The 14,957-nt window shown below is 38.4% G+C and overlaps 1 protein-coding gene across 6 annotated transcripts in view; it reads left to right on the forward strand.

Moving 5' to 3' along the window:
* The window catches only part of LOC117157568 (nephrin), a 93,522-nt gene that overhangs the window by 38,329 nt on the left and 40,236 nt on the right, over positions 1-14,957 (forward strand). For 5 of the 6 annotated variants that reach the window (XM_076617774.1, XM_076617775.1, XM_033335684.2 and 2 more), the window contains exon 3: positions 7,764-7,802. The exons of the other annotated variant lie outside the window; for it this stretch is intronic. In XM_076617774.1, the coding sequence (XP_076473889.1) occupies positions 7,764-7,802 (39 nt within the window). The remainder of the gene's footprint in view (positions 1-7,763; positions 7,803-14,957) is intronic. 6 annotated transcript variants of the gene reach the window in all.

Below are 14,957 nucleotides of genomic sequence, written 5' to 3' on the forward strand. Positions count from 1 at the left end.
AACGCTGTAGTTCGTTAAAGAAGGATTGTTTTCTCGGGTTTTCATCAAAAGCGCTAAACCAGTTATCGAAGTCTATTTACAAGGGTTCGCACGTTTATCCATAAACGCGGAGCTGCTCTTTTTTCTTCGTGGGTCAATTTCATTCGAGACGATGAAGAAACGATCAAGGCAGGGACGATTTACAGGTATACGTGTATCCGGAGCAATGATTTTCGAACGATCAAGATTTCACGAGGATTCTTTCAACACCGTTAATTATTTAGATCGTAAATTGATAATTAGACCTTGTGCTTTTAATCGTGAAATTGATATCTCTTTGTATTCAGCCACAAACTTCCACCTTTACTCCTTCTCTTTTTATCGTTTATTTCATTTTTTTCACTCTGTTTCGGTAAGGCTGCCCGATAGGTGGGGTCTGGCAGTTGCGGATCAATGGCGATTTAATTAAAGATTATGGCTCGACGAAAATTAAGATTAATCTCACCCCCAGCTATGGAAGAGAAGAATAAAAGGGGTAGAAAAGGAGGAGGGTGATGACGTCGAAGCGGTTTGCTCGTCGACCTCGCGGCCAATGGCCTTAATTATTCGATGGAGACAGATGGAAGGAGAGAGAGACAGAGAGAAACAGAGAGAGAGAGAGAGGGGGGGGGGGAATGTGCGACAGGGAGCAAGCGGGAATTGGTACGATGTCGAGGGAAAAATATGTACATATACATATAGAAAAAGCAGAAGTATGAGTGGAAACGTACAAAAATACAACTAGGTTATAAAATAAAGGAACGAAAGAACTAGAACAGAGGAGAATCCAAGAATCGTAAAAGAATTGCGAGAGGATAGAACAACCTACGAAAACATAGATATATGTACATACATATATACACAAAAGAGGAAAAGCTAAAATTTGAGAAAAGAAGGGGAATAAATGTAGAAGAAAAAAAGTCTGTGGATATACGGGTAAAGGAATGCGTAGAGTGGAAAAGGAAAGTATAAATGAACAGCGAGGAAAAGGAAAAGATTACCAAAGGGGGTGATACTGTGGGCAACGACGTCGACAACGTCGCACTCCGTCGAGACTCATGACATCCGGGAAACGAGGTCGAGGACAACGACCAAGATCTTAGCACCCTCCGGCTATCCGAGATATATATATATATATATGTATGTATGTATGCGTACGTGTATATATATGTGTGTGTATGTATGTATGTATGTATATAGGTGGAATAAGAGTATATCGCTACTACGAAAGAAACCGTCTGAGCTATGCCAGAAGTTTTAATGTGTATGCAAGCTAAAGATAAAGAGCCATGATGTGAGAAATATGTCAGATATACGATATATAGAAATATTTGCGAAATAAGGATAACGTTTTAGTATAATAGAAAACATATTCCCAATATGATGATTATGAGAAAAATTTGAAATAAAAAGAAATATTCCTATTAATTGCATAGAGTACAGGCTCGTTCAATTGTACGGTTCTTACTATTCTTACTTTCCAAATATATTTTACTTATTCACATTGATTAATAAAGCTTGTATAATATGATATATGAAAGTTCTTCGAAGAAATATGTATAATCTGCAACTATGGTAGCAGTCTCTGCGCACATACGCATTGAGCCAGTGGCATTCTCTCATTTGTCCGCAAGCCAAGGAGTCAGTCGAGTTCGTGCAAGCAATCAGAACAAACGACACAATTCTAAAATAAAGTTAGTTTTTTTTATAATCGATTTCATTATTTATATTTATTGTTATAGTTTGTCTCGTTGTATCGTGATTGGGGTTAGGTGATAGGTCAATATACAAATGATTGTGTATCAAGTGTCGAGGGATTTTTGAATCAATAACATTTTATTGGCTACGGAACGTTTCTAACGAACGAATGATTTTGTGTAATGTCCTGAGAAGTAACAAACGATTATCTTGACATACGCGTAAACGAAACTCAGGGGAATATAATCTTCAATTTATACAAACGCACTTCGATTCCATTCAAACCGCCGCGTTTTATCCAGTACACAAAATTAGGCATCGCAGTCGCAACGCAAAACCGTTTGGGCCCGCTAGTCCACGGTCCAACACGCAGCAAGGGAAAACGGCTTAATTTACAGCATCCTCGAGCGTTTTCGTTATCTCTTTGCAAGAGCCGAGGTTGACGAGAACCAGGTTGGTCACTGCAATCGTTTCTAGCCTGTGTACGTTCTTACACACACACACACACACACACACACACACACACACACACACACACACACATCCCTGCAGATTCTGATTGCATTTAATACGATTCCTTTATCAAATATGATAATTCTAATGCGGCAGATCCGAGTGCTAGTCCGTTTGATACCATGACTGATAAGTTCGATCCCAGATAGGAAAATTTGACTGGGTATGCTTCTGTTGTACACCGTTGCATATTGCGTTTAGAGGGGAAAGAGGTGGGCAATACGGATGTGAGGCTTCTAACGATAATAGGCTCCGATGCTGGAGCGAGTAAACCGTTACGCAAGAGTTAACCAACTCTTTGCATATGCGTTTACAATCTTATTTGCGACTGTTGAGGACGATGAATACACATTCGAAAAACGCCTTCGAACGAAACTAATTCGTTCCACCACTAATCGGCCACTTTCTTTCAAACAGACAAGGTAAAGAAAGTGAACAGACTCTGAGCGACTTACCAAATCATAAAGCAACAGAGATAGTCGTCTCGCATTGTTTCGAAAGGATGTATAAGAACAATCGAAAAGTGGATGTTATATGATAATCGATGGTTTAAGTTTGTCTTATGATATTATATAATTTGGAGTTACGATCACGAGAAAAGGATATTACCACCTGTAATCGAGTCGATCAGAATGGAATTAACAAAGAAATAGCCTGCGATGGTGAGCAAATGCAAACGAAACCTGTTGCACGACAATGTAAGACATTGTGCATCGAAAATGTAAAATATATAAAACAAACATAAAATGCATACAAACGCTTCAAATAGTAGATCATCCTTGTTATTTATGGAAATCCCCATTACGGATCTCATTGTATCAAATTTCAGTCTGCAATAGTGAAATTGATCAACCGATTGTGAGAAAAATGCATCGATTAGAGTGAAAATTATTTTAGCCGAATATAATATACAATGTAATATGGTGTTCTGCAGAGGTATGTCTAATTAATGGTTTATACGAAAATGACGCTCGGAAATGAAACATTACGATTAAACGGAACTTGTAAAATTGATAAGGTAAATATTTATACTCGCGAATAGTACGTCTGAGAATACAAGACTGAAATTCTAGCTACTTAAGCGTCCCGTGTCTCTCACACCAGGCGCCTAAAATCTGCAACGGTATACATACATGTACACGGTATATACATACTGCAGTATGTTCGTGCTACTTTTACTTATATCTCTTTCTCCGTGTGCCTGAAACCTTGGTTGCGTGTACACGAAGCAACCCCTCTGTGTTTCTGCGCTCTCGCTAAATCGAAAAACTTTACCACTCGACGCTCGAGTCAAGAGTAGAACGAATCGAAATAAAATGATAGTCGATGGTACGAGTTGGGATTAGGGCCAACTGGTTGCGGTGCTTCGCAATGATAACGACGGAGAGAGTACGTCCGCACGAGAATGGAAGAAAAAGGCCTGCTCTTCATAAACGTTGGAATGAAATGCGACGACATACAGTGGTGTTCCTCGAGATTACTAACTTTTTCCCATTCCACTATTTCCTAGCTTGAGAATACACTCGACGTGCATCACCGAACTATTGTAGTACGAAAGGACTCGAAAGCTTGTTCGACAAATATTTCTATTCATACTTGATAAAACTTGCAACGTATTGCAGATGTCACATAACGAGACGCATAATTATTTGTTTTATTATATTAGTATCCACTGCTATTATAAATTACATAGAAAGAAAATGGCGACCCCAAAGGAGAAGAAAAGAAAAGAAAAGAAAAGAAAAGAAGAAAAAGGGACAAAAAAGGAAAAAGGAAGAATGTATAGAATAATTACTTGGAGCCTATCGCTGTTATCGTATGTATCGAAGAAAACTCGATAAACGTCAATTAGAATGGAATTATGTCATAGCAGAAATATGTGACGTATGTATAAAGTGACGCGCTCATTGACGTATCATTAATCAAAGCTCAAAGCAAGTATAGGGTACCGGTAAACGGTTTAAATTATCGAACTTTCTAGGAAAGTGGAGTACCCCGTTATGGTATTGACATTATTGATTGATCGTGCATTTCTGAAGAAATAAATACTTCGAACCAAGTCGTAACGGCATAGAGAGAAGAAAAGAGAAGAGAACAAATTTTGTATTATTTTTTATATACACGTGTGTCTGGTAAATATGACGCTTTAGCGGTTAGGTATTTTAGCATTTCGTTAGAAATGCCGCGGAAGGTAAGCGTATAGGAAGAAAGCTTGGTTATTTAAGCATTGACATGTACGATTACGTTCGAGATTTCTTCCTACGATACTACGTATATAACTGCTTCGCTGTTTTTAAGCGATATCATCTTCAGACCTCTTTGGTCTCTAAATCTCGTTTATCCACAAGTTTTCTGACGTTGACACAACCATGGCAACTAACTCTGACGAATGATTTTCCATATTCAATTCTGGAATTTGTTTCGCGATTCAAATATTCCGTTGTTGTTCGTACTTTGAAGGTTCGATGCTTACGGCTTGTTTTTCTAGCAACTAATCTCACGAGCATAGTATTTATTACATTATTATTAAATATTACGCCATATGCCAACGCCTGTTGTTAATTACGTGTACCACTTATTTCATACACATACATTTTTATTAACCAACTTCTTTTTTAGAATAAATATCGTGTACGATACGACAGAAACTGATCAAACGTGTTATTGGCATAACATTACTACGAAGTTTACGTACCAGTAACAGAGTAGAAGCATCGATTTTACTATGTTTCGCAGACTTGATACGTGTTGCCTACTTATCATCTTATCATGTTTATATTGCTAAAAATTATACTTTTCGTGATAAAATTTGTCCAGAAAATAGGGGGTACACACGATATTAAGAATAAAGAGATATATATTTGTTGTTGAAAGAGATTTTAATAGTTTGAAAGATACGCGTCCACTCGAGTATTTCTCGCCAGTGGACACTGCGTCACTCTCAACGCAATGTTCATTCACGAGAAATACTATCAGGAGCAATTCGCGATAGTTTTACTCTAAAGTGAAGATGCACTTAAAGATTTGACGAATAAATATACATATATGTGCACGCGTAAGTATATATATACGTATCCTATATGTACGTATTCTAGCGAGAAAATTAATAACTCGACCGTGTAAAGCAATTCAGGTCGGTTTGCCACCTTCGTTCCTTCTTCTCGTATATGACAATCGACCGCTGCCTGTATCAGTTGCGACAATGATAGGAGAGAACGCCACCTGTTTTCAAGTGTTATGGAACCTCCGACCAGCATCATCGTCTTTGTCTTAGATAACTTGCCACGTAGGTGCACATTGCACCCTACACAGAGAGAGAGAGAGAGAGAGAGGGTGTGTTCCCCATGCTGCAATTTCGTTAACGTTGACGTTGACGCTATATTGCAACTCGCCACATATTGCAAACGACTCTTAATCAGACATTTTTCCCATTCATCATCTTTTCGTACTTGTGATTCTTCATACAACACACACAACTATAACTTCTTTCTTGTCCATTCTCCCGTTTACGCATCTTACAAATCGATCAAACACGAGGCAATAGCTCGAAATGATAATAAAATGAAGAATTCATTGATAAGTAATAACAAGAGCGGAATAATAAAGAAATAACTAATATAACATATAATATAATAAATAATAAATAAGAATGAATGTTATCGAGTAATTAATTGGGAATATACGCTTACGCGTAACCTCCAGGCATCGCGTAAAACAATTAATCGGCTCATCGCTCGTAAGATTCGCATGTAAAATTTTATTCACTCTATCACCACTGGCTTTCTTACTAATAATTTCAAAGTTCCAATCTTCTTAAGAATTTCCACGATTTCCACGCTCACTTACTCAATAACAGTTTATCAGATATTTTATTATGCGTATACGTAATACGCGTTGTATATTATGCAGGGTGTCGCGATTTTATATGATCAAACCACAGCAGCATGTTATACGGATAGAAACGAGGAGAAACGAGGTACAACGAATATAAACGTTAATCTAAAAACGTTTTGTAAAAAAGTTGTAGAAGAAATATGAAAATTAAGGACGATAGAGCGGAATTCGTTGTTGATACGCATCGCAAAATAGTGTAACAATGTCGTAGATGTTTACATGGAGTATGCCGTTACGACGAGATCTTCGACGAGCGGGCGAATTAGTATGCATTCGGCGTTTACATCTTTACGTTCCCATTTCAAAGTTTCCTCCCTTTGAAATACACTAGCTTGACATTGTAGGCAGATTGAGTTTATCACTCTGCGAATTTCATGCTTATTTTGTTTTACGAGACAACAACGGAAAGTGTACGATGACACAGACCTGTGTTTATATAATAACACTTTTTCCTACCACACTTTCCACTCGTGCAACATACCGCCACAGTTTGATCACTTAAAACTGGGACACCCGCATACTAATAATCTGTACGAGTATACGTATGTATGTGTGTATATACACGTGTATACTGTATAAGATAAAGGATCTTTGTTATGGTACACACTTTCTTTTTACTTTGGTGATTCCCTTTTTGTTTTTTATTTTCATTGTGAATATCTCATAACTCGCAATAAAATGGAAATACGTACAAATCGGTTAACCTTTAATTTACTTGGATCGAAAAATTTAAACTGTTCGTAAATTTGCTTCTGACGAAAGAAGTGAGACACAGGAGAGATAATACGAGGGGAAATACTGAAATAAACTTTAAATTGAAAACAAATTTTAAAACGCCTTTTTATTAAAATTCAAAATTATATGAGAGTATTTAAAAATTTGAAACGGAAGCACTCGGAACCACGCCGATAACCATGTTATTACACGCTAAATTAAATATCGATCTTATTTCACTTTCGTTTGCAGGAAAATTGAACGACTTGGTTTTTTTTAAATTCAGCCGTTTTCCGTTTCTGGCGTCGGTTAATCACTGCGAACGTCGAGTTTGCGATGCAAACTTTATTTCACGCCCGGTACCCATTACCAGATTCAACCGTACCCACTTTCCAAGCATGATCATATAAGCTGACATATTGCGCGTGGTGCCTATGGTGATGTCAAACGACAATATGACTACCTTTTCGTTCTCGTTGAATTTCATTCCGAGTTAACATAATTTACATACTATAATAATTTTAATACTATATACACCTATGATTAGCATCATTATTACTATGATTACAATATTATTGTTATTATTACTATGATCATTCATTCAATTAATACCAAATCATTTCAATTTTCCGCTTTCGTTATATTATATTTCCAAGTGATCGTAATTTAATTGACAAAGTACATAGTTCATTGCTTGCTCATCATTCTGCAAGTTTGACGTTCAACTAGTAAATCGATTTATCTTGATCTCCTTTCCCCTCTCTTTATAAATGTCTATCGTCGTCTTGTTAGTAATGCGTCCTTTATTAGTAATGCGAATATTAGATCCTAATAGACTATAGTAAATACCAATTATCAGAGACAAATACGTTATTTCCTTCCGTGCTCAGATAATTTCTTATGATTTATATATATTTTTGTTACAGGAGGCCCGCGAACATTTTCTGCTAGGCCTTACCGTGGAGGTTGGTTGGTTTGTTTGGTTTGCAATTACAATTACATACATAGTCTGTAGATATTTTCTTCCAAGTCTGCCGTAATTTCAACCACATTTCTATGTTTCCATTCATATTATCCATAACTATAGCTATATTTATATCTTTATGTATCGGAATATCTAAACATATAGCATATGTATATGCGTATAACGACCGTACATTTTCATTTCCTGCTTTGTGTGTATTTTTCTGTCTATCTATCGGCTATCTCCTTCCCGTTTATCTCTTGTCATCTCTCCCTTTAGCGTTTTCATCATCATTTAACCATGCCAACTTCTTTTCCGTATCTATGTATGCGATTCGATTAATGCCACGTTGTTAACATACGAAATGTTCTCACGAAATGATCCGTGTAAAATCGATGGGAATAATCGACGGATATGTAATAGAAAATTCTCGTATGAAATTTTCTTCTTTTATATACATGTTACAACAATTTTATTACTTTATACTCAACGTAGGGGTATCAGTACAAAGTACAAACTGTAATTCGAAACTTGACGATATCTGAAAATTATGTATAACACTCTCTTTTCTTCTATACGTTGAATGTTTCACCGCATAAAAATATTACAAATTATCACATCTTCTTTTAGTAGGATGTTTTCGTACGTTATACACGCACATTTCGTGAAAATGTTTGTACACCGGTTCAGCCAAATTAACCATTACGAGCGACGTTTATATCGTTTAATTATAGCGTATGATATATTTACAGAAATCGATTACTTTAATCACACAAAACGCGTCTTATCCTATCAATTTACATTACTAGTTTTATTTATACATTACATCGATGATAAGCACGATAGCAAGAAATTTTTCCGAAGGTAGGTGACAAACGATACGACTTATCGTTTCACCATACAACTTATCATGGATTGTGGAATTTGTCCCGGCTCGAATAGATTATGTACCAACTGGGTTGTACTGTTGGATTATGCACCAACTTTTAAGCAATTTTGTTCGTAATCGGGTGGATCCGAGTCTGAAATGCAAGGAACTATAACCTGTACGAACTTTATATTGCAACACGAAGCAAGCTGTAATTTGAAACCAAAATCATATCTGACATGTATTTATATGAATCTTTTTTCTACTTTACTTTTACTAAAAATCAGAAACTAGGTTTCACAATTATATTTCAATGTCGTCATTAATCTACTACTTATCTACTGTCATTAATATTTCGCTAATTATTTAGAAGTTTACCCTCAAGTTCGATTTCGATGATTTTTGAATATGTCGTAAAATTTCAACATTTGGAACAATATCTTCCTCGCAAGAAAATATCCTACTCTCTTAGTAAATTTTGCCTATAATCACGCGTCAGTATTGGCCGTATAGCGGCCGACAACCAATACTAACGCATACGTTGTTACGGACGCACGATATGTCGACGATATAGGCAGAGTTCACCGTCGACGTTTACGCGAGAGGAGAAACATTGTTCGAAACGAACGATGTCGAGTTTTATAACGTACTCAAAAATCATTGAAATCAGCGTGGAGGAAAACATTTAAATAAATAACATTTAAATAAGGAACATTTAAATAATTACCGACATTTCTTGACAACGACACGGAAGGATAAAAGAGACGGACGACGAACGATTATATGCTTGTTGCGTCGGAGGCTATGTAAATCGTAAATCAAATGTATTTATTATTTTCTAGACGACGAGGCGACGAGGCAAATTAAATAAATAAATATACGTATATACGCGTATTCTTGAAAGGGATATTCGTAAAAAATTGCTTTACGAAGCGATTCTTGAGAAGAACGGCAGCAACGATGACGACGACAAGATTGTCGCTCGACTGACGCCTCGAGTATCAAATCTCGTTGCTCGTTGCGGGGCGGTAAACACTCGCGATATTCTCAACAACCATTGTCGGTATCATCGACGCGACGCGACGCAACGTGACGCAACGCGACGCAACGCGACGCGACGTCCGTCGATGTGCACTCGACGAGGCTTCTCACGTTCCTGACCGCCGCGTCGTTCTTCCAAGATGACCGCTCGGGCGTAAAATTTCTCCGCGACTAGAAAGCAAACGAGATATCGTTTCAAGAAAACGTTCGAACAGAGTAACCTTCGAAGGAACAGTATGTATCACTGTGAATATATGTATTAGATCTCGCTGTCCTGTCTCCTCCTCACTCTCTCTCACCCTCTCGCCCCGTGTAGCGGAGGCATCGGACCGCGGTACATAATTATCTATATTACATATATCCAAGTTCATTGAATTTCGTACTCTGCAAGAGATGCAGTCGGTAATCGCGGTTTCACGATTGTTCGCGTTTATTAGCTCCTGCATGGCCAATTTCAGCCACAACTAGTCTTTAGTTGCTCTTCGAATAGACTGAATTTTGAATACCAACTAACGTATATTCTAATTCTTATAGAGCGAAATTATCGATCAAGAACTTCCCTCTGAAAGAAGGAAAGAATTTTCTTGCAAGTGATTATGAAAATATGAGCCCGAGTCGTAAAGCAAAGTACGTTTCTGTCGTAAAAGGGAGTCAACGATTGAAGACAATTCGAGTATTCGGAGCGAATAAGGAAAGAAACCGAGTCTTGACCGGACCTGTAGATGAATGTAATTTCTACGATTTATATATGTAAAAAAGTGGTTATTTTTGCAAACGTTAAGAGTGCTTGAGTAGGGATAGCGAGAGAGAGAGAGAGAGAGAGAGAGAGGGAGAGAGAGAGAGAGAGCAGACATATCGAGCTAGATTTATTCGTTCCTAAGAGAGAGATGAAATTTCAACGAGACAACACCTGTGTCCCGAGTTTGGGTCTGGGTTTGCACGAAACACTAGGAAACCCTATCTGCGATGTGCCTGTGCTGATATACGGAGCTAACAAAATTTCTTGCTGTTGTATCGTATCGTATCGCATCGTTCGAACTTTTTCGATAGAAACTACTGAATCAGCGAATTACGGAAACGTGCCTTATCCAAGATTTCCTACGTACTACCCGATTTATAAATGTAACAAATAGGAAATTACCCGAGGACAAATTAAGAAATCGACTAAAGACGTATTGACTTACTATATAACGCGTTTAATATACTTGTATCGTATGATTGTACTCGTATTCCTAGAAATTTGTCACGCAACTAACGTTAGAATAGTCCAATTCGTACAACTTCTTCATTTAAATATGAGTGTGAAAAATGACGTGTATAATCGTAACAGAGAAAAGTACATGTTCGTTATACATATCGTATATCGACGAGCAGTATCAAGACACGGTACAGTTTTCCTAAGACTCTTTAGACTGTTTAGAGTTTTAGAGTAATGAAAATAAAATCCGAGAATAACGATTGACAGGTGCTATAAAAAGGTAAGTTGCTGGATGCTTTCAAGCGGTAGCAACCAATATCCGTCGCAACGGTATCGTTTCATATCACGGTGCACGTACGCAATGGATATTGTTTCCTCGTGGCCGAAAGTTGAAAGGATACGAAAGAAGTTTCCCTCGCGTCGTATCTAGATACGGCAGCCAGCCTTCCTTCTGGCTCTCCTTCGTGAGGTAATGGGCTTTGGAGAGCGGTGACAGTTGCGGAAGGAGGTGGGGACAAAAGCGAGGAAGACACTATGCCGAGCTTCCTAAAGCGTGTACTGGTAACAAATCATTCAAGAGGAAGCGACCTGCTATACAGTGCTTTCTACCCCTTCGTGAACGATTTGATTTATACGTTGGTCCTGATTACAATTGATTTTAGTCTGACGATATCTGTCTGTCCGACGACGGAGTACGTTGTAACATTCTCCACCGTATTTGTACCGTACAAATCTATCTGCCATGCGAAACACAGCCGAGGAATATTAAAATTTTAAACCGCGATGGCAGTGCTTCTGTATAAAAATTGAAAACAATTATTTTGTCAGAATGTAAGATCGAATCAACGATATACGACTTACTTTTTTCGATTTATTCGTCCGATGGAAGTCAGTCTCTAAAATCTTACGTATATGTATGCGATCGTTAGATGTAATACATACGTATATATAGCTATAGGGTATCGACCTACACTTACATATTTCAGTTGGTGTGATTTTTAATGCGTCCGTGTAATCGTGCGTGATAACCGCGTGTAATACAACCATCAGTTCTTATGATACGTCGAGAGTGAAACGGAAGGATTAATTGGTGAAATTTGATTAACAGAAGTTTCACCGGAGTTTGTTATTATTACTTGTAACTTGGAAATTCATCGTCATATTTTTATTATTATTATGAAAATTACTTTGATAAACAGACTGAAATACTTGGCTATCCGTATATTCAAAATTACAGGAATTCGAACGAATTTGATTACATTATAACTGAATTACAATAAATCGATATCTTACTATACTATATGTAACTCTAGATAGATATGTACACGTATATAAAATTAAATATTACAAACTGTTACAACATCAGATACTATTCCAACGTATTACGTAACTAAACAACACGATCGCTCTATATCAGTTACAACAGAATTATTGCAACTAGCGCCGGCTCGAGTTGTAGCTGCCAAACGTATCCAAGCTTTCGTTTGTACCGCTAAATCCAGTTAGTAAATTCGGTTATACCGCTAACTCTTCGCTGCACCACACCTAAGGGACGATGGGGCGGCGATTTAGGATAAATTTCGGTGTCAACTTTTTAGAGTATCGTTCATCTACGAGATCTAACAACCACCCGAGTGACAACAAGGAATTTTATCTTCGGGCCCCTTTTACTAACAATCAGTGGCTTAATCCACTTATTCGCTCACCGTTTTGTATGCCAGGGGCCCTTAAGCATTCTGTAGATAGCAGGCAACAACACCCAAAGCAGGAAAAACGGGTAGATTCGATTAGAATAGGATCTCTGTTTTCATCAAATTCCCAGTTAGGTTATTTGCCAATAAGCAACCGGCACAACGATAATTGAAATCGACAGCAACAGAGTGTGGACATGGCAAGGATCGTAACAATAGTTGCATTTGAAAATATTTCTATAAAACAGAGTATCGTTAGAAATCACGGCGAAGCCTGTAGTAGCTTCTGGCGCCTCGAAACAGTGTTTCCTACATCGAAACAACATCAGTTCTATTCGTTTTTACGACAACACGTGGTAGAATTGATAAACGGCAAACGCGATTCATCTTGCCTTTCGGCGCATAGTTTGTCGTTAGGCGTATTTCGTATAGTCTTTCATTCTGTTCGCGTATGTACGCGTCATCGCACGTTTAGTTAATAAATTGAATTGAAAATGCATATGCAGCGAGTATGTGCCGTACAAGTTTGCGATCATTCCTCTGTCTATGGTTCGACTACGCGTACGCACACGTTATTGAATTTACATGCATACATTCATAGAAATACCCTTTGGTGTAGGGGTTAGATCGTATCTCGTCGCTTATTCGTAGGCAGACGGAATCGTTTACGTAGAATACGTTTCCGTGTTAAACGGCCGGAGTACGTGATTTCATTTGCGATACGAAGTCACGATCGTTCTACATCCGTTGGAAATATGGCGCCTCACGTTCGTCCCTTCGTCCAGTGATGCACGGTCCTGCACTCCATAAAGCACGCAAAACCGGATCAACTAGGCATTTAGTACGGAGGAACCGCATGAAACCCACTTCCGGGATTCATGTGCCACCTCGAGATTCATGTTTCACCCTAAATCAAATAATTTGGGTAGACGGGAATTTAACCTAGAAAGCAGGCAACAGTTCGACGAGTGTTCCATTTGGAATGGACGATTGCCGTGTGAGAATATCTCGACTAGTATTTTAATTATTGGTAAAATCTACGAACATACGGAATAAAATAAGCAAAAGAATCGGTCGCATGAGAAACAAAAGTGTACGCACAATCTCTTTCCTTTCTCTCACACCGAGGAAAGAGAAGGTAGATCAACGTGTTTGTGATTGTAAACTTGGATTCTAAACTTGCAGGTCTTCCGCTGTAAACATGCTTTCTACTCCTTCCACTTTGTCAAGTTATACGTCGTTGCGATGGTTGGATGGGTGAGTCATCCGGTACAGAGAGGTCAGGGGGAGGTTAAACCGAGGGTGGCGGCGGCGGCGGCAGCGGCGACGACGGCACGGTCCAAGAATCGCCAAATAGCCGGTCATTGTGCTTCGCTAAAGAGTAAAAGAGACCAACCAATCGACCGACCAACCCACGAACGTCCAACCGGTCGACTCCTCCTCCTTTTAACCTCTCCCTCTTTCCCCCTTCAACCTTTGCCGGGTGTCTGTTGTACGGCACTTCGTAGTCAACCTTTGATTTTCGAGTTTCGAGCGGCCAAATTTCTTCACATGCCACGCCGAATCGATCTCCTTCGTGTGCCTTTTCATTCCGTCTCCGGCGTTCTTCCCCTCTTTCTCCTCCCTTTCTTCTCCCTTTCTTCTCCCTAATCCTTCTTTATTCTTCTCTTCCACATTTTGCTGGCACGTTCCTCTATTTGCAGCGTTTCGTCCTGTTTTCCTATGTCTCTACCAAACCTCTTTTCCACGATCCTACAGTCACCTCCTTCTCGAACGGCGTTGGCCAACCTGCACGTCTCATTCCTTTGTCCCGGCCACGAGGTGGTAGTTACAGCAAGGTTTTATAGCTGATCGTATATCGAGTAGTTGAACGTGTACGCTTTCGTTTCCAGAATTGATTTCTTTGATTTACTACCAACCCGTCGCAATTTCGTCGCTAGAAATCTACACTCGATCGCTTTACGCTGATCATTCTATTTTTCATATCTCAACGCGAAGTCAACAACATTGAAGATTAGCAAGAAGAATAATAACATTTCGAATGGAATTAAGCAAACGCGGCAGCGAAGCAAAGAAACTGTCGAAGAAAATGAGTTTCGCTGCAACTTGTAATATAAGGGAGTAATATAAATATAAGTAATATAGGGATAGACAGCCATTATGAAAAGTAAATAGAGCCGTTTTAAGGGCCTATTATTATCGCTAATGACAGATGAAACATGCCATGTATATATATATATATATATATACAGACATACACACGTACATATTGTATAGATATATAATCAGGAAACTTGGCGAACGATGATTTGATAACAATAAATATGTAAAACGTATGTTAAAATTGTTTTATCCAAA

The sequence above is a fragment of the Bombus vancouverensis genome, chromosome 4, assembly GCF_051014615.1.
Source record: "Bombus vancouverensis nearcticus chromosome 4, iyBomVanc1_principal, whole genome shotgun sequence".
NCBI lineage: Eukaryota > Metazoa > Arthropoda > Insecta > Hymenoptera > Apidae > Bombus > Bombus vancouverensis.